The following is a 19,576-nucleotide window of genomic DNA, read 5'->3' as shown; positions in this document are numbered from 1 at the left end:
GTGATGTGACCGAAGAGCATCAAGACAAATTTAAGATGTTTTTAAGAGTACTTTTGATTTCTCTGGCCTGCAACTAAATGAAGTCCTCCTTTGTCTTCTTATACTCTGTTTAACAAATGGAAGAACCTTATGGTTGCAGTGACAGGCAGCTACACTGTCAAAAGCCGGCCCTCTAGATTAAACTTGAGCTTTCATCTCCACTTCAACAGTACCATAATTTTACAAGGCATTTTATAAATGCAAAGACAATGGGCCACAATCTGCTTTGTTACATCCATAGTCACAGAAGTTACTTCCAATTACATCAGTCTAAGAGTAGAATTTGTTCCACCTTCTTGCCATCCAAATCAACCACTTCACAGATTTCATGACAACGAGGGGTGTTTGGAGGTGGAGCCAACAGTAATTCTGATGCAGGATTCAGGTTGCCATTGAATAAGCCTTTACAGTGGAAGCAATCTGGCCTCAAGGTATAGGTTACTGACGACTCAGTCCACCACCCACCAATGGAGTTTGCACCCTTGTGAACTCCAGATTGGGCTAATACTGTGCTGTAATTTAGAATTAGGAAATCCCACCTCAGGACACGCAAGTTCTGCCTGCCTGTGCTCTCCTCAGCTGTATCTTATCATATCCAGGGGGAAGTTGTGTCTGTTCAGGAAGGAAAGAGGTAGATAAAGTATCCATCACTGAAAACCATAGGCACAGACTCTGTGGATGCTCTGGGGCTGGAGCACCCATGGGGGAAAAAAAGTGGGTATCCAGCACCCACTAGTCACAACTGTGGGGGGACCCCTGCCAATCAGCTGTATGGTGCCCCCCCGCCCCGATCATCTGTGTGGCTGCTGGGGGAGGGCACAGAGCAGTGAGTGGCGGGGGCCTCCGGGAAGGGGCGGAGCAGGGACTAGAAGAGGCAGAGCACGGGCGGGGCTTCAGGGAAGGGGCAGGAGTGGCACCCCCAGGGAAAATAAAAGTCAGGGCCTATGCTGAAAACTGATCACCTTTAGGCAGGTGCGGAGCGGCATGGCCATAGTTTGGGGGGCAGGGGATGTTGCGCCCACCCCCAAACTGCAAGCCTCGGGACAGAGGCGACCGGAAGAGCAGTGTCATACATGGCTGTTGCCTTAGGCACAGAGCCCAGGCAGCAGTGCCTGGTGTTGAAAGTCCAGTCGACGGCGCAGCGGGGCTAAGGCAAGCTTCCTGCCTGCCCTGGCTCCATGCAGCTCCTGGAAGCGGTCAGAGTGTCCCTGCACCCCCCTAGGCACAGGAGCAATCAGAGAAGCTCCGTGGGCTGCCCCCGCGCCCAGCACCTGCTCCGCAGCTCCCACTGGCCCCAGCCCAGTGAAAGTGAGTGAGGGTGGGGGAGAGAGAGAGACTGGGGGGAGGGGGGGCTGGAGTGAGTGGTGGGGGAGAGCTCGGGGAATGGGAAGGGTAGCGGCAGGAGAAGGGTGTTCGGCTCTGTGCAATTAGAAAGCTGGCAACCTTAGCCTGGCTCCTTGCTGCCTGTGACCTTCCCGGGGCTCCCCAGCACCTCCCAGGCCAGGGCAGGGCCTCCTCTCCCCACAGAGCATGTCTGCAGGCCCCAGGGAAGGGCAGGAGCCTGGAACAGAGCCCCTGCCCCTGGGTCCCACTGGCAGTGCTGTGACCCACAGGGTCGGGACTCGACTAGGGGATGCTCTTGGGCAGGTGGAGGGTCCAGAGCTCCCCACAGCAGCCCGGGCTCCCTGGGTGGCTCTTACCACTACCCAGCTCTGGCTTCTGGCCTAGCCAGGGCCTCGCAGGGGAAAGACTACAGTTCTGGTGCCGGTGGCCCCCCACATGTCTACCCAGGTTTCAGCACTCCTACAGGGGGCCCCATTAAGGGTCTAGACAACATAAAAACACAGTGGCCAGTCTATACGAGCCCTCTTATTATTGATGGTACTGTTGGAGTCTCACAGGTGTTAGAGCAGCCACGGGACATTTTCAGGAAACCATCAGTGTGTATAAGGCCATTGTCACCAATGCTGTATGCACAGTTGCCCAATTCTCAACTCCACTGTGACACCATTAACATGAAGACAGACAGAAATTCTATTCTCCAAAGAATCAGAATCAAGATACAAAATGCTCCACCCCCACCTACCAGTCTGACTTCTCCTCTCACCCTTTCCACAAAACTGAGACTTGTGAAAGTGTAATATGCTGGTATTTATTTAAGTTTTTTTGTAATAGACAAATTATTGATTTGTTGTCCAGCAATGCTGGGCTGAATTGTTAAAGTTCTTTTGAATGTATGGCTGGAGCTAGTCTTCTATCAGTGGGGCTAAAAATGTCCAAGCCCAACCTATACATAGCACACATTGCTGATAAACTCTTAATCCCAGAATCATAGACTAAGGTCAGAAGGGACCATTATGATCGTCTAGTCTGACCTCCTGCAGAACGCAGGCCATGGAATCTAACTCACCCACTCCTGTAACAAACCCCTAACTTATGTCTGAGCTACTGAAGTCCTCCAATCGTGGTTTAAAGACTTCAAGGTGCAGAGAATCCTCCAGCAAGTGACCCGTGTCCCAAGCTGCAGAAGAAGGCAAAAAACCCCCAGGGCCTCTGCCAATCTGCCCTGGAGGAAAATTCCTTCCCAACCCCAAATATGGCGATCAGCTAAACCCTGAGCATGTAGGCAAGACTCACCAGCCAGACACCCAGGAAAGAATTCTCTGTAGTAACTCAGATCCCACCCCATCTAACATCCCATCACAGGCCATTGGGCATATCTACTGCTAATAGTCGAAGATCAATTAATTGCCAAAATTAGGCTATCCCATCATATCGTCTCCTCCATAAACTTATCGAGCTTAGTCTTGAAGCCAGATATGTCTTTTGCCCACATTGTGTCCCTTGGAAGGCTGTTCCAGAATTTCACTCCTCCGATGGTTAGAAACCTTTGTCTAATTTCAAGTCTAAACTTCCTGATGGCCAGTTTATACCCATTTGTTCTTGTGTCCACACTGGCACTGAGCTTAAATAATTCTTCTCCCTCCGTGGTATTTATCCCTCTGATATATTTATAGATAGCAATCGTATCTCCTCTCAGCCTTCTTTTGGTTAGGCTAAACAAGCCAAGCTCTTTGAGTCTCCTTTCATAAGACACGTTTTCCATTCCTCGGATCATCCTAGTAGCCCTTCTCTGTACCTGTTCCAGTTTGAATTTATCATTTTTAAACATGGGAGACCAGAACTACACACAATATTCCAGATGAGGTCTCACCAGTGCCATGTATAACGGTACTAACACTTCCTTATCTCTACTGGAAATACTCCTGATGCATCCCAGACCGCATTAGCTTTTTTCACGGCCATATCACATTAGCAGCTCATAGTCATCCCATGATCAACCAATACTCCAAGGTCCTTCTCCTGCTCTGTTACTTCCAAGTGATGCGTTACACGGCTGCTACTCTGAAACCAGTTTATAACAGAAATTCTTCTTATTAATCCCTAAATGCATGACCTTGCACTTACTTTTCACTGTTAAATTTCATCCTATTACTACTACTCCAGTTTACAAACTCCATATGTTCCTGTATGATATCCCGGTCCTTCTCTGTATTGGCAATACCTCCCACCTTTGTGTCATCCGCAAACTTTGTTAGCACATTCCCGCTTTTTGTGCCAAGGTCAGTAATAAAAAGATTAAATAAGATTGGTCCCAAAACTGATCCCTGAGGAACTCCAATAGTAACCTCCTTCCAGCCTGACAGTTCACCTTTCAGTGTGACCTGCTGTAGTCTCCCCTTTAACCAGTTCCTTATCCACCTTTCAATTTTCATATTAATTCCCATCTTTTCCAATTTAGCTAATAATTCTTCATGTGGAACCATATTAAATGCCTTACTGAAATCGAGGTAAATTAGAACTACTGCATTCCCTTTGTCTAAAACATCTGTTACCTTCTCAAAGAAGGAGATCAGGTTGGTTTGACACGATCTACCTTTTGTAAAGTTATGTTGTATTTTGTCCCAATTACCATTTACCTCAATGTCCTTAACTACTTTCTCTTTCAAAATTTTTTCCAAGACCGTGCATACTACAGATGTCAAACTAACAGGCCTGTAGTTACCCGGATCGCTTTTTTTACCTTTCTTAAAAATAGGAACTATGTTAGCAATTCTCCAGCCATACGGTACAACCCCTGAGTTTACAGATTCGTTAAAAATTCTTGCTAATGGGCTGCAATTTCATGTGCCAGTTCCTTTAATATTCTTGGACGAAGATTATCCGGGCCCCCCGATTTAGTCCCATTAAGCTGTTCGAGTTTGGCTTCTACCTCGGATGTGGTAATATCTACCTCCATATCCTCATTCCCATGTGTCGTCCTACCATTGTCCCAAAGATCCTCATTAGCATCATTAAAGACTGCGGCAAAGTATTTGTTTAGATATTGGGCCATGCCTAGATTATCCTTAACCTCCACTCCATCCTCAGTGTTTAGCGGTCCCACTTCTTTCTTTGTTTTCTTCTTATTTATATGGCTATAGAACATTTTACTATTGCTTTTAATTCCCTTTGCAAGGTCCAACTCTACATGGCTTTTGGCCTTTCTCACTTTATCCCTACATGTTCTGACCTCAGTAAGGTAGCTTTCCTTGCTAATCCCTCCCATCTTTCACTCTTTGTAGGCTTTCTGCTTTTTCTTAATCACCTCTCTGAGATGCTTGCTCATCCAGCTTGGTCTACAACTCCTGCCTATGAATTTTTTCCCCGTTCTTGGGAGGCAGGCTTCTGATAGCTTCTGCAACTTTGTCTTGAAGTAATTCCAGGCCTGCTCTGCCTTTAGATCCACAAGTTTTTCAGTCTAATCCACTTCCCTAACTAATTTCCTTAATTTTTTAAAGTTAGCCTTTTTGAAATCAAAAACCTTAGTCACAGATCTATTTTTGTTTATCCTTCCATTTAGTTTGAATTGAATTAGCTTTTGATCGCTCGAACCAAGGTTGTCCCCTACAACCATTTCTTCTATGAGGTCCTCAACGCTCACCAAAACCAAATCTTTCTTACTTTCTTACTTTTTTTTCCCCTTTCCTACTTCGTGTTCTTCCCTCTCAAAGAGAAAATCTGGTGTGAAGATTACCTGGACATCTCCCAACCATTTCTCCCAAATTTCTAGTTTAAAGCTCTCTTGATCAGTTGTGCCATCCTCCATCCTAGAAGTCTATTTCCCTCCTTACTCAGGTGAAGTCCTAATGCCATCCTCAGCAAAAAGTATTACCTGAAGGTATTAATCCCCAGCAACGACACTGCAAAAAGTAGAATTATTCTTTTTTGAAGGGGTGCAGTGCACAGGGTTTTCCAGATGGGTCATGCCAGCTAGTAAGCACCAAATATAACCCATCCAAAAGACAGCTAAGCAATGAGAAAATTATCTTCTGGATTCTGCATCAGTGACTTACTAAAGAAAGCCTCTAACAAAACTGCAATATAATTTTTAAGTATTACTTTAAACAAGGGGGCTCAAAATGAATGACCATCAGTAAACTTAATGACAACACATACAGGACAGAAACCATAGACAATTAAAACTCAAGAAGGAGGTTACCAACAGAAGCAGCTCTGTCCACAGCGAAGGAAATAATCCTACATTCAGGTTCTGCATTCAGTGTGTGAACGAGTGAGTGTGAAGGGTGTATTTTACTAAGGAAAGGTTTTTTGGGGGGAAAAAAATTCTGAAATGGCTTAATCTTCCATTTTGACCAGGAAGATAATTACTACACACTTCAACAGATAATATTCATCTCCCCTGCCATTCTCCATCATCTCAGTTTACAGCACTCATTTATGAAGCATATATTTCCATGAACTGTTAATCAATTATTCCTTATTGGCTGCTTCCAGCAGACACTGTACAATCAATTAAAAAAAGAGGCACAGATGATGCTCCATAAAGCTCACCCCAAAAAAGGTCAGAGGCGCAGGAACTACACACAAAGAGAAAGAAAGATAGTCAGGTGGTTATTGGTATTAACCAGCTAATGCAAAACTTTACCACCATGTTTAGTTTATATCACACACACAAATTATAAACTGTCCTACCACCATTATCAGCCAGCTGGTTACTTGTAGGCATCATGGCAGAGATGGCTCTGCAGAACAGATTTTTATGAGAATGACATGTTCCTCCGCAGAAGCCTGACCTTCTCAGCCAGGGAAATTAAAATCCTTCCATTATTCACAATGGATAGAAGACCATCTTGGTGCTCCTGCTAACTCTTGGCAACATAAACGACATTTCATACAGCAACATGCTGACTGTTCCTTAAGAGAAGTTAACTCAGATAAAAAAGAAAATGCCAAAATAACTCTTCTTTCACTGTTAGGCTGGCTATACAACAGAGGTGGGTAAACTACAGCCCATGGGCCACATCAGGCCCGCGGGACCATCCTGCCTGGCCCCTGAGCTCCCAGTCAGGGAGACTAGCCCCAGCTCCTCCCCTGCAGCCACACCACTGCGCGGGCAGCTCTCTGGGCAGTGGGGCTGCGCGCTCCTGCAGGGCAGAGCGGCAGTGTGTCTAGCTCTGGCCCGGTTGCTCAGCTGCCAGACATGCTGCTCTGAGCAGCATGGTAAGGGGGCTGGGCAGTTGGATAAGGGGCAAGGGATCCCAGGGGGCAGCTGGATGGGGCAGAGGTTGGGGGGGGCCGTCAGGGGACAGGGGGCGGTTGGATGGGGCAGAGGTTCAGGGAGGCAAGGGACAGGGAACGGGAGCGGGGGTTAGATAAGGGGTTGGGTCCCAGGGGGTGGTTAGGGGCGGGGGTGGGAAGTGGGAGGGAGAGGATAGGGGGCGGGGCCAGGCTTCCCTACCCGGCCCTCCATACAGTTTTGCAGCCCGATGTGGCCCTCGGGCCAAAAAGTTTGCCCACCCCTGCTGTACAATCCTGTCTATCCTACATGCACAAGATCCTACCCCGTAGCCCTTGCTATCTGAGACGACAGAGTGATTTGGATGAGGTGGACAACTTGAGGGTGAAGTCCCTGTGAGGGGAGAGCCAAAGAGCGCTGCCTGCGCTGTGCACTTTCTACAGCTTCCCGGCTACGCTGGCCCCTTTAGTCACTGCATGAAGCCACGTATCTAAGGGAGACGTTAACACAGAGACCTCCATCCATTGTCCCACAACAGGAAATTTAATAAATTCTTATGGATAAAAATGAAAAACCTCAACCAGTGTTATCAGCAGTTCAGTGTGTTAGATAACAGTGCACTCACATTTCATGTATTTCCAACTCTTCTATCTTCTGGACCAAGTCCTAGTTTTAAGGACTACAAGGTCAGATTCACCCTTACAACCTATCAGCACTAACTGAAGCCTCCTTCTTACCAGTAAGGCACTTTAAAATGCCTATAAAACCTACCCAAAAAACCCTCCACAACACTATCCTATACTTCCAACAGCCATTTCATGAGGTAGAAGAGCTGAAGTGCAGCACAGAGAGAAGCAGTGCAATGTTTATTGGCAGAAAGTCTAGAAAGATTAAGAGATCTATTTCCCCCTTAATGAGCATATGTAACTCTTATTAATGTTAACCAGAATTATGCACATGCACTGTGGGGGGAGACCACTAAGTGCCTGGCACTACGTTAACAGATGTTCTTATCCTGTACCAACTGGCCTGCAAGAGTTGTCCCCTTCACTGGGCACTGAAAAACGCATGCTCTCCCCTTGTTGCTCCTGGAGTGGAGATGGAATAAATGCCTGCACCAGAACAAAACAAATCTGTCCATTTGCAATGGTGGCCTCATCTGGAAGCCTCTGTCTCTATCTCAAATGAATCTGAACAGGAGAAGCAGCCCATTCTAGCAGGAACTTTACAGATCAGAGGGTTTTGCTGTGACAAACTATCCTTTCACACGACAATAGCACCTTCCAGTCTGGAGTCAGTATCCCTGCCCCAGTGACCCACTGCACTGAAGAGTAAAACAGAGGTATTCCAAACAACATACAGGTCAATGAGAGGTTCCTTTATGGCTCCCAACCCCCCACGTCTAGTGAAGTACATTTTTAATAATCTTCCTCACACAGGAGGAGAATTAAATGGTCGATTTTACATAGAACTTTGTTGGTGTAGAGCACTATAAATATCAGACACTGCAGGAATTCCGCTATTTTAAACTACTCTTTACTGCACTTGTGCCATCCTAGATCAATATCCTCTTCTGAGTAAAGAGAAAAACTTGACTCATGCCCAGATATTAAGAAGCCATGAATTAAAACAGTCCTCCAGTGCCATTGTGGGTCCTTTCAGTCTTAGCCAGCCCACATGCCATTGCCACATGAAGCCAAAAGATCTTCATTTCAAATCAGGTTTGAGCTTTGAGCAGGCACTTGCAAAACAGAAGACTGAGTTTCAGCAAGAGCCTTCTCTATCATCAGAGATGGGCCTTTCTCAATCCAGACTGGGACTATATAGCTGTGATGAATTATTAGTACTGGGGGAGAAGGCAGTTCATGCATTATACACTAAGCCAGCAGAACAGGAACGCATTGAGACATACCACTGTAGAAAAAGAAATGAAATCATTAATTATTATTATTAATTAAGTTTATTACAGTAGTGCCTTAGGACTAACCAAGAATGGAGGGGCCCCACTGTGCTAGGCACTGTACAAACACGGCAGTACAGTCCTTGCCATGAAGAGCTTACAAGCTAAACAGACAAGATAGGTACAGGATCAGGGAAAGGAGTATAACAAGACAAATGAACAACGCGATGATAGGAAATGTCGTATTGGCTCCATTATTTTTGAAGGATGGGGGGGGGTAGTTATGAGATGATCAGCTAAATGAAAAGAAAAGCAAGGGGAGAGGGGACACTGAAGGGAAGTGGGAGGAGGGGAACAGAGCAGAGGGTAAGAGGGCAGGTGTGGAATGAAGCTGAGGTGAAGCAACTGAAGGAAGAGGAGTTAGAGCAAACAGCCAATCAACTTGGGGAACAAGATGCCCAGTCAAAACAGTAAGTAACTCTTTCAATGTCCCAAGGCCCCTGGTTTGGCTCCTTCTACAGTTGCTCTGAAAAAGCTGGAACCTCTGGTTGATTCCTCTCTGCGAGGTTTCCTCAAGGCTACATTGTGGGGGAAGGGAGGCACCACCTGCGCACAGTGTGTGGCGAGATCTCCCGTGCACCGTTCTAGGGATGTTGGGGGAGGGGTGGCCCGGTAGGGCCCCCTTTTACATCCTCCCCTGCAGGGCAACACTCTCTGCTTTGGCTGCTCCTACTGGCTGAAGAGTCTCTCTGAAGGTTTTGCCCCAAGAACACATGGGGGCACCACCTGGGTCCTAATGCACAGTACTTGTTGGGACAATTATCAGTTTCCAAAATGTCCACAGCAACGTAACACAATCATTTAAACGTTTATCTGCGTAAAGAGAATTTCCCATTGTTTCAACTGTTGACTCCTGCTCTGGGGAAAGAAACAAGGGTGACAGTTCAGGAGCTGAATAACAATTCCTCATAGGTAACTCTTTGGTTCCCTAATGGCATTAAAACCATTCAACTCATCCAATCTTCAACCTCCCTATTATACACCAATTCTCTGGGTCCTAAGAACAAACCGTAAACGCAGTGCTGCTCCTGCTTCACATGATTACTGTGTCCTTCACCACAGCACCACCTGCAGGCCAAACTGTGTCTGCTCAGAAATCATGTGGGAGCCTGCAAGAAGGTCTGTTTGAATATTAGCACTATGGTGTGGTTTGTATTGATTAACTAATGACTGCGGTATATGAAGCCTGAAAGCCCGTATTAATAACTCTCTGCTGCATTCCTCCCATCTATCACTGAATTACAGGGGGATGCAACTCTGCATCTCAATACATCATTCCTTTCATGAATCCCAGAGTGATCAACACGCATGAACAGATTCTTAATGCAGAATCCCCATTCCAGAGAAGCTTCAACCAAACACAGTTGGGTGACTGCAAGGGGGGGGGGGGGCAGGAGGAGAGGGAGAAGTTGCTCTGCCTCTTAATATCCTCCACTGAAAGAAATAAAAGGAATATGCATTACCCAACCCTTCCCCCGTCCCCCCCCAATCAACTGAAAAGAGCCTTGCTTTGGCAAATCACCCCAAGCGCAAATGGTGCTTTGGCTAATCCATAAATCAATCACCACTATAAATTCTATCCTCCCTCCATCCAAAACTGCAGAACCATAAAACAGATTACATGGAGGAACGGTGGCTGGATGGCTCCCTGCAGCTCACAAATTTCCTGTCGCTGCCTGAATGGCCTTCCCCCTACTTCCCCACACCCATAAATCTCTCCTGCCAGAATGGAACATGCAAACAATGCAAGTGCGCAGTGCACAAATACTAAAACAAGCCAGCCCTGCACGCTTCCTGTGTGAGGCGGCTGAAGGTGTCAGTGGGGGAAAAAAATATTTTCTCTTGTGAAAATCTCCCAAAGCAAAGAGTGAAGAATATAAACACAGTAGAGAAATATCTACATGAAGCTGAATCAAAGGAAAACATTCTCCGTGCAAGGTGTTTAAAGTGTTCTCAGTTTCCTAAAGGTCAACAGGCACATTCAAGCTTTCAGCTAATTTACCCTTAAGAGACTTGCAGGCTCTCCAGAGTGTACGGGGTTAAAGGGATCCCACTAATCAAGTCTGATCATCACAAATGATTGATTTAACATTTGAACATCCTTGTGCTATGGCCCCCTTGAGAGAGTAATAATCAGAAGGCAATAATGGGGTAAGGGACAAATACCCCTCCCAACTCTCCCCTGTTGCCAGACAATTCAGTACCAAACACTAAACCCAGCAGTCTTAAATGAGACTGCACCAAGCTCAAAGCAAATTGCAACATATGTGAGGGTGTGTTAAAGTGGATGGGGGGTAAAGAACACCACATAGGGGAAATGGGGATAAGCAAGGATAAAATGTCCTGCCTATGCATTTAGAACAGGGAAGAAAAGAAGCTGGCATAGCTGAGCTTCACAACAGCATTAGGCAGGTCATTTTCTTTATCCAAGATCACTCCCGAGGGATTAACATTTTCTATCCTGGAGGACAGGGAGGGCAAGGGTTCCGACAAAGACAGCTGCAATGCACCCTGAGACAATAATGAAAAAAAAAATCTGCAGTAAAACTATCAGCTCTTTTCCATTTGCAGCTGCTACAGTATATGTAACTGGTCAGGAAAGAAGGAAGGAGGGTTCTCAAATACATTCCATTTCCAGATGAACAATATCTTAGCACAGAATCAAACATTTGTCAACTGTACCTTCCCACTTCATCTCCACTGAAAAATATGGGGATTCAGGCCCTAACAACGCTGGGATCAAAAACAGGCTAGTTAGAACCAGCCTTGCCTAAACATGGCTGAGGCAAGCACGTTTCTCATACTGTTTTCCTGACCATTGTGGACAGAGATTTATCCTATGCAGGGAAGCGTCCTCCCCCATTGCTTTGACTCAAGCTGTGTTTTTAGAGAGAAAGTTTTAAAGAATGTTATTCCACTGGTGTTTGGAAGAAAGGAAAAGATCAAATAGTGCAACTATTCATACGTGGTGGTACTCTCAGAACATCTAAGACACACCCTTATCACAAACAGTGGGCTCCACACCACAAATCTGAGGCTGCCTAATAGCATGAGACTTACTGTCTCATGTACATAACCAACTAAACCCACAGTATCAAACTCATTCACAATTTAAGGACTTGTTTAGGTACTGAAGAATTCTTCATACTAGGGCAGGGACATATTTCAAATGTAACTCATTATATGTGCACTTCAGGGCAAGGATAGATTAACGACTATATTAGCTTTAACCTCAATGGCCAGCTTTTCTAAAGCCCAGAACACAATTCAAAATTGTTCGACTGTAATTAACCACACCCTCTAAGTGAGGAATTAATTCTCTAACTGTATCTCAGCAGACTAAACAAGCTGCATAAAGGGAACCAACAATAGTAGTTTTGCTACTAACTTGCTCTGTAAAATGGGTACATATTAAAACTCACCTATTTCAGAAGGCTGTTTCGAGGCAATGTCTGGAAAGCACTTGGAAATCTTCAGATGGCAACAGACAGTGCAAAGCAGTATTATCCCCTCAAGAGCTGATTCAGGTACCTTAAATGTGCATGACTACTACTGCAGCTTTGAGTGGATATAGTGACCAAGCTTCAACAAAGGATATAGGAGAGCTTATATAAACTCAGTATATGGCACCTTGTAGCATTGCTATTGTCACTCTTCAACACAAACTTTTGAGTTCACAACGGCTGAGACAAAAGACATCCCTCAGCAGAGCGTGATGAGCAGAGAGCATTGGTCTTGGCATTCAATTTAGTTGCTTTTGTCATTATAAAGTCAAGTCTCCTGTTAACATCATTTGACAATTTGCTGCATTTTAAAGCTCCACATATGGGTATATAAGGTAATTATACATAATACGTATAATTGATACACTAAAAACTCCTACCACAAGAGGTTTAATACAGGCTGTAAACTGGAATAAATTCAAACTTTAGAAAATGAAGACAGACTATGAAAAGGTTGTAATTAAGCTACTAATGTAAGAGGAACAGTATATTATAATTAGGGAGAGACATGCAAGCAAGAGACTCAATCTGGCAGCTTCATGACTGTGAAACTTAAAATGAAATTACTCAACAGCTCAAAGTTTTCTGAAATGTGTGTTTGAAGCCAGGTGACCCCTTCCTACCTCACACCTCAAAGAATGGCCTCTGCTGGGCTTGAGACAGCCACATGGTCATCACAACATGCTACAGATGAATCTGAACATTGGGGGCATCAAAGGAGACATGATCAAGCTTCTCTGATAAGAGGCAAGCAAAACACACTGCCCCCTTTGGGTTTCTCTCTACAGCAGGAACAGCACCAGCTGAGGACAGACACTGTTACCCGCCTTTTCTCCCAGGGTGTGTGTGTTATGATGACCTAGAAGAGGGGTAAGTCAATAGGTGGACTGTGGGTCAAATCTGGACCGCCAGACACTTTTGAATGTACCCCCAAATCTTTTTATTTAGTCATCATCATTGTTGTATTATTATGTTCTCTGGAGTCTATCCTTGATTATACCTTAACCAAGAAATTTGGATCTTGAAAAAAAAAATTGACTACCCCTGATCTAGAAGCTGAGGAACCCAGGGAATTGTTTAGTGAGAGTTTGGAAGCGGAGAGAAAGCTGCCCTTCTTGATGCCTTCTCTCTCTCTCATCACTGGATGACCCTCCACTGTCTGCACACTTCACTTTACTCTGAACATTTCTCATCCGCTTCCCTTGGAAACAAGACTGAAGGAGGAACTGATCTTGCGACAGTTTGTTCTGCTCAGTCTATCAAAGTGAAGTAACACAAGGAGGTGTTGGCACCAGGGCTTCTATGCAATGAAATAGATATACACACACACACAAAACAAGCAGCTGTACAACCAAACAGCTTATACGCAGGGTACTAAGAAGTCATCTTTATCCACTGAAATGCAAACATTCATTGTAACTCCCCTTCCAACATACACAATCCATGCTTTGTGGGAGGCTGACTTACCCCAGAATCTCTGGGGACAGGAATGGAGAGGCTACGCCACAGTGACTTCTTCTGGGCACACTCCCCTCTGAGACTCATCCACACAAAATCTCTCTCCCATATCATATCACATACCTCCCTCTCCTGTGAGACCCTTATCATTTTCAAAAAGAAAAGGAGGACTTGTGGCATTTTAGAGACTAACCAATTTATTTGAGCATCAGCTTTCGTGAGCTACCGCTGTAGCTCACGAAAGCTGATGCTCAAATAAATTGGTTAGTCTCTAAGGTGCCACAAGTCCTCCTTTTCTTTTTGCGAATACAGACTAACACGGCTGTTACTCTGAAACTTAGCATTTTCACTTTATCTTCACTGGAAAGAGTCCGGAGGTGACTTTCCACAGTCCAAATTTTCCTCACCCTCCCTGAGGAGAGTTGAAGGGTTTCTTCCCTTTACCAAGTCCCCATAAAAGTAAAACTTTGGAGGGGGATAATTCCAGCAGAACCACCAGGGCCAGAGTCTGGGAGGCAACCTCAGTCAGCCCGATTTCTGCCCCCTTCCTGGCAGGAGGAGGAGAAGCAGCCTCTTAGGCTAGGCAAGACCCCCTCCATTGCAAAGCAGGACTATTCACTAGAGACCTGACAGCCTCACTCTGGATTAAACTAAAGAAACCTAAAAAAAATGACATGGATAAGAAAAATATTGATATAGAGAGAGGGAATATTTATTTATTGGATGGACTATTTCAAGCAGGTGGAAGACTACTAATATAGAAAGGATCATTCAGTTTCAGTGTAGAAACATCTTTAGCTGACAACCTAACAATAGCCCTCCCTCTATTATTGCAGAGCACAGCGCCAAACTGGTAGAGTTTGTAACTTTCTGCACTCCTGCTATTCCCCGAGGTGCCTCTAAGATGATCGCTACCAGGGTCGAATAGTCTATAAAAAGGATGAAGGAAGCTGGGAAATTTCCACAGAGGTGCGGCCAGAAAAACAGAACCATCATTACAGACATCTCTGAGGCCAGCCTGCTGTGCAGGAGTCTCTGCTCTGAAGTTCAGGAGCTCCTCCGACTGATTTGTAGCAGCACTGCAACCATAGCTGGGAGATGAGAATTGGCTAGCATGCCTGAAAGTTCTCAGGTCTGCTCAGAGCAGTTTGCAAACTCCAGACTATCAGACAACGTGCTTTCACAGAAGAGCTTCAGAAATCATTAATTGGAGCTGTCAGAGTGAAGAGCAAAGAGGAAAAGACTTGGGCGAGTGACATGCTCTAGCCTTGTGCTTAAGGGAACAGCGGAAGTCCTCCCAAACCAGCAATGGCATCTTGTCACAACACATCTATCTTTGTGTTAGAGACTGTCATCTATATAACAAGCTCAGCCCAACGGAAAAATGTTTTGCCTAACCCATGACCTGACCTCAACATACTTATTTTTCATAATATTTACTTTATGTAACTGGTTACAATACAAAACCTGCCCAGCCACTGAATGGCTGGGTTAATCTACAACCTTATCCATGCTCCATCGCTAAACATGGCACAATCAGCTCTCCACCAGTTGCAGAGTACTCTCCTGTGATTTTAATGGGCAAAACCAAAAAACACACACACACGCAAAATCTCGTAAGTCCCTTTAAAGGCAGGTTTTATCATTTCTCTTCCCCACCCCACACACAAATGTCTGGTGGTTGCTCTCTCCAACATCTGCGTTTCCTCTTTACTTCTCCACTAGGAACTGGGACTCAGTTTTTGCAGGTCTCCTCTTGCTTCACCTGCTCCCACCCTCAACTCCTGAGCAAGATGAGAGAAACAAAAGCAGATTAAACCCTCTAAGCACTTTAGCAGCTGTTGGCTCTACTACACAGGTTGAGCTTTCAGTTCTCTCTGTTTTGCCTCCTTCAGATAACTGTGCAACACACACACAGTCATCTTTAGCTACAAGCTCCACATCTCCCACAGAAACAGGGGCTAGCTTGTGGGAATCCCACTGTTTAATGCAGAACTGGTCTTGACGGAAGCCACAACAGCTTTACAGGAAGAGCTGGTTGTCCTTCTGATACGCATCACTGCTCGTTACTTGTATTACTCCAAGAAGAATTTGTGAAACTGGAAAAATGCAGGGTAGAAGGGCAACATTTCAAGTCAGGCCTCATACACAGAGTGCCAGTTAAAAATGGCTTTTCTCTATATTCTATTCTTAAACCTTCTCCCACAAAATCCAAATGCTGCTGCGTAGGGTCTTTGTATACAAAACAGCAGCTACTATTCTGGTGCTGGGCTTATGTTTCTCTCAGAGATAAAACTGGTCTCATTCCTGTTTTCTGAAGGCAACACTCCTCTTCTGGGTACAGAATGAAAAACTCAAGAAACTAAGGAAAAGGGGCTGACTATGCACAAATGTGTAACGGAGTGACTAGGTATCATTAAAACCATATGTCCCCAATGCAAACCCTGTTTTCATTAAATATGGGTTCTGCATATAGCGTTTTAGAGCACACATTTTACAGCAACTTACATCTATACACTCAGGTGTGGCTTTAGACTACCAGAACCAAGACCTTCCGCTTTACCTTTCCTCATATTCAGTGCTGTGGTTAAAGGACAGTAAAGATTTCTGATGCAACTCTGGCACCACCTAGTGGAGACCAGGGACCAAATAAAGATGATTTTGGATGTGCTGCTTACAAAGACAAAGACAATTTGATGGTATCTAAAATGAAAGTTTGTCACATTTTATTCAGAGCCCAGAGATCCACTTCTCCTCAAGTCACACTAGTTTATCAGAGTGCTTAACTGCTCCTGTAGGTCCTTTCACCTCTGCCTGAATAAGAGAAACTGTGAAGCCAGGTGAGCCAGAAAAATAGTTTGCATCACCCAATGGCAGATATTAAAGATTTGCACCAAGACAATGGCTGAATGTGTCATAGACCAGCCCCTCCTCCCCATTCCCTCTGCTTTGTAAAGGACCACCATATTTATTCATTACAGGCTCCTTCCTCCTGGTAACTCTCATACACCCGCAGGCTTGATCAGCCTGGAGATAAGTGGCATCACTGGGGACTCATATTGTTGAGAGATGGGAAGATCTTGTCTGCCAGTGCCAGGGCACAGTGACAAGAGCTTTACTGTGACATTTAAGCTTGAATTTGCATGCAAATGTCAATATTTATTAGTCACATCAAGATGCCCAGAAAATCACTCTTTTGGGTCGCCAAGTCTCTCTGGTTATACTTTTAAACAGAAGGAGGCCTGTGGAAACCAAATATACAGACTTTTTGTAAGCTATTCAATTCCATCTTCCCTGACTCCCCCATTTCACCCCTATTTACTGATCATTTTCATAGAAAGTTAGTTCTAACCAGGCGATGCATAAACACCTCCAAATAAATACTTAATATGCTGATTTAAGAATCAGCCAGGAAGAAGTAACTCCCTCACCTGCCTCCAGAGATTGAGAATATCTTACATATTCAACCGTAGAAGCTTAAGGTAACAGATGCCTTCTGCCCCACAGCAAAATGTGAGGACTGCAGTGTTTCAGTACTGAAGTGTTTCAGCAGTGCTCATGTTTCACTATCACTGTTTATGTGTCTCAACTTCAATCCTGTGCATTCATTACAAAACGTCTCAACTGCTGAAATACAGTTCTTACTGTTTTTAGCCCCTTCCCTCCCCAAGTTCTCTGTTCTCTTATGGACACCCTTAAAGAAGGATGTCAGAGCCAGGACTTACACTTCAAAGTGAGATAGCAAGATAGAAAAGTGAAGGAAAGATAATGTATTCAAATGGCAAGTAGGAGAGAAAGTGGGGAAAGAGAGCTTGTGTAGACCTCTGTTGGAATAGCCTACAAAGGAATGCTAGTGTAAGACTGGGTTTTCAAGAGTTTTTTGTTTAATGAAAGCAGCAAGCTGTTTATGTCAGTATAACTAATCTGAAGTCTAAGGGGTACTAACTTACAGTGATGTCAACTTTATGACCAAATATATTCACTTTCATTTTATGGTCAATTAACAGCAGTTGGCTTCCTATCAAGGTTGCGTACTGGGGTGATACACAAGACCTTACACAGAGATAGAAAATTAGGTTAGAGTAGGTCTGAGCAGAGACACAGGTTCATGACTATTTCTCTCATCAGCATTCTACCCACTCACCAGGATTTCGGCTCCCCAAAATGCAGGTAATTGATGCTGTAGAGATCCATGTCCTCAGTATGCCATGCAAATGTTGTTTTCCACATGCCAAAATAAAGGTAGGGGGTGTTCACACCTTCTATGATAATCCCACACTCATGCTCCACCATGTCCAACAAGGTGTTCAGATTCCCAATATTCCATTCTTCTACATCCTACAAGACAAGAGGACTCCATTCAGCATAGTCAAAGTAGAAACATATCAGGAGCTGCTTTAGCACAACAGACTGATAATCCTTGATCTGCTCCAGTATCCTGTCTCCAAAATTTGATGAAGTCAGGTACGTCATAGGCACAATACTACACATCATAAAGAAAGGACGGCTAACTTCCTGAGCCCAAAGAGGGATCAGTGCATGCTCTGAAACATGAGTGATAGACCTTGCAATTTTTTTATCTTGGTTAATATGAAGTTAGATGCTACTCTTTCATATAAATAGATGAATCTTTTTTTAAAAATACATACATTTTACACAGTGCAGTTTATGCCCTACATCTCCTCCCACCCAAGTGATTACAAAAGCTACAAGATACACAAAAAGGTTAAAAGGCTCACATCCAAAATTTTATCTCTCTTTAAAGCCTAAAATTTGGATATAAATTTATTCTAGCATCTTGTGTTTTCCAGGCAGGCTTCTGTGTCTGCACTAATTCAATCCCTTTAAGTTCCAATCACTCCAATGCATTTGCTTTTTTTAAATAAATGTTCACCATACACTAAGGAAAGATTTTGCTACTTTTTTGGTAAGGCTTCAAGATAGTGTTTAATTAGAAGCTGCATTATCTCCAGAGTAGGCATGTGTGTTCTGTGGGGGCTCCACCACTTGGAAACTGACTCAATCAGAAAAATAAAATTAAGTAACAGTAAAGTAAATTTACATGCTCTTTTCAAATAACTTTCAAGTGAAGGATCCACTTTGGGGACACTGATCAAGTGCACTGGACTGTATAGTGCCTATACCAGTAGATGGCTCTAAAGCAGCAGCAGTCCTTCACTGAACAGACTGTTAGATGCAATGCTTTCAAAAGTGCCCTTAATTAATGAGAATACATGCAAAGCCAAAGTAAATTACAGTGCCCCACCTCAAATACTGGCATAGAGATGTCAGAAAGACAAAATTGGGATGTGGAATTTTTCTATTTTCAAGATTATAAGAGAATTAACAGTGGGGAGAAAAAGGTTTAACAGTTCCTGTTAGTTGGTTTTCTCCATCGCAGTAAAGACTGGTAAGACCACAGATGAGCACAAGCTGGTAGCGTAAAGGTTGACTGAGTATAGAATTCCCAAAAGGAAGCTAGCAGTACCCTTTCTCTCCCCCTGCCCGAGTGCCCCACATGTATTCAAAATTGTTCTTGAAATACCTGCTGCAGCTTGCTTGCAGCACCTATAGGATTAGTAGAGATTCAAGTTGCATCCACACTATTGCTTTTGAAAAGAAATTTAAGTTAACATAGTTTAAAAGGCTAACTGTCACTTACCTTTAACGTGTTCCATGTTTCCATGTATTGCAAAGTGCATTTGAATTGGTCCTTGGCATAACAGTAGAGCTACCTTTAACATGGTTTTTCACAACCATGTTAAAGGTAGCTCTACTGTTATGCCAAGGACCAATTCAAATGCACTTTGCAATACATGGAAACATGGAACACGTTAAAGGTAAGTGTCCCTTGATTCCACTTTTACATCAACCTGCACAGCACCACAGAAAGGATCCCAGTAAAAAGCATGAAAGGAAGTAGCACAACAGGTGTAACATAACTACATATTTGAGTATTCCAATACCTCAGTGATGGGAGCAACATAAATACCGTGACAAAGTTCCTCCTCTACCTTGGTGGATCTTGTGCTTATT

The 19,576-nt window shown here is 44.2% G+C and overlaps 1 protein-coding gene across 3 annotated transcripts in view; it reads right to left on the bottom strand.

Moving 5' to 3' along the window:
* Positions 1-19,576, bottom strand: part of KDM4B (lysine demethylase 4B) — a 174,323-nt gene that overhangs the window by 114,226 nt on the left and 40,521 nt on the right. For all 3 annotated transcript variants that reach the window (XM_084614389.1, XM_084614390.1, XM_084614391.1), the window contains exon 5: positions 17,685-17,878. In XM_084614389.1, the coding sequence (XP_084470515.1) occupies positions 17,685-17,878 (194 nt within the window). The remainder of the gene's footprint in view (positions 1-17,684; positions 17,879-19,576) is intronic.

The sequence above is a fragment of the Lepidochelys olivacea genome (assembly GCF_965140295.1).
Source record: "Lepidochelys olivacea isolate rLepOli2 genome assembly, chromosome: 25".
Lineage (NCBI taxonomy): Eukaryota > Metazoa > Chordata > Testudines > Cheloniidae > Lepidochelys > Lepidochelys olivacea.
This window is presented reverse-complemented; position numbering and strand designations above follow the sequence as displayed.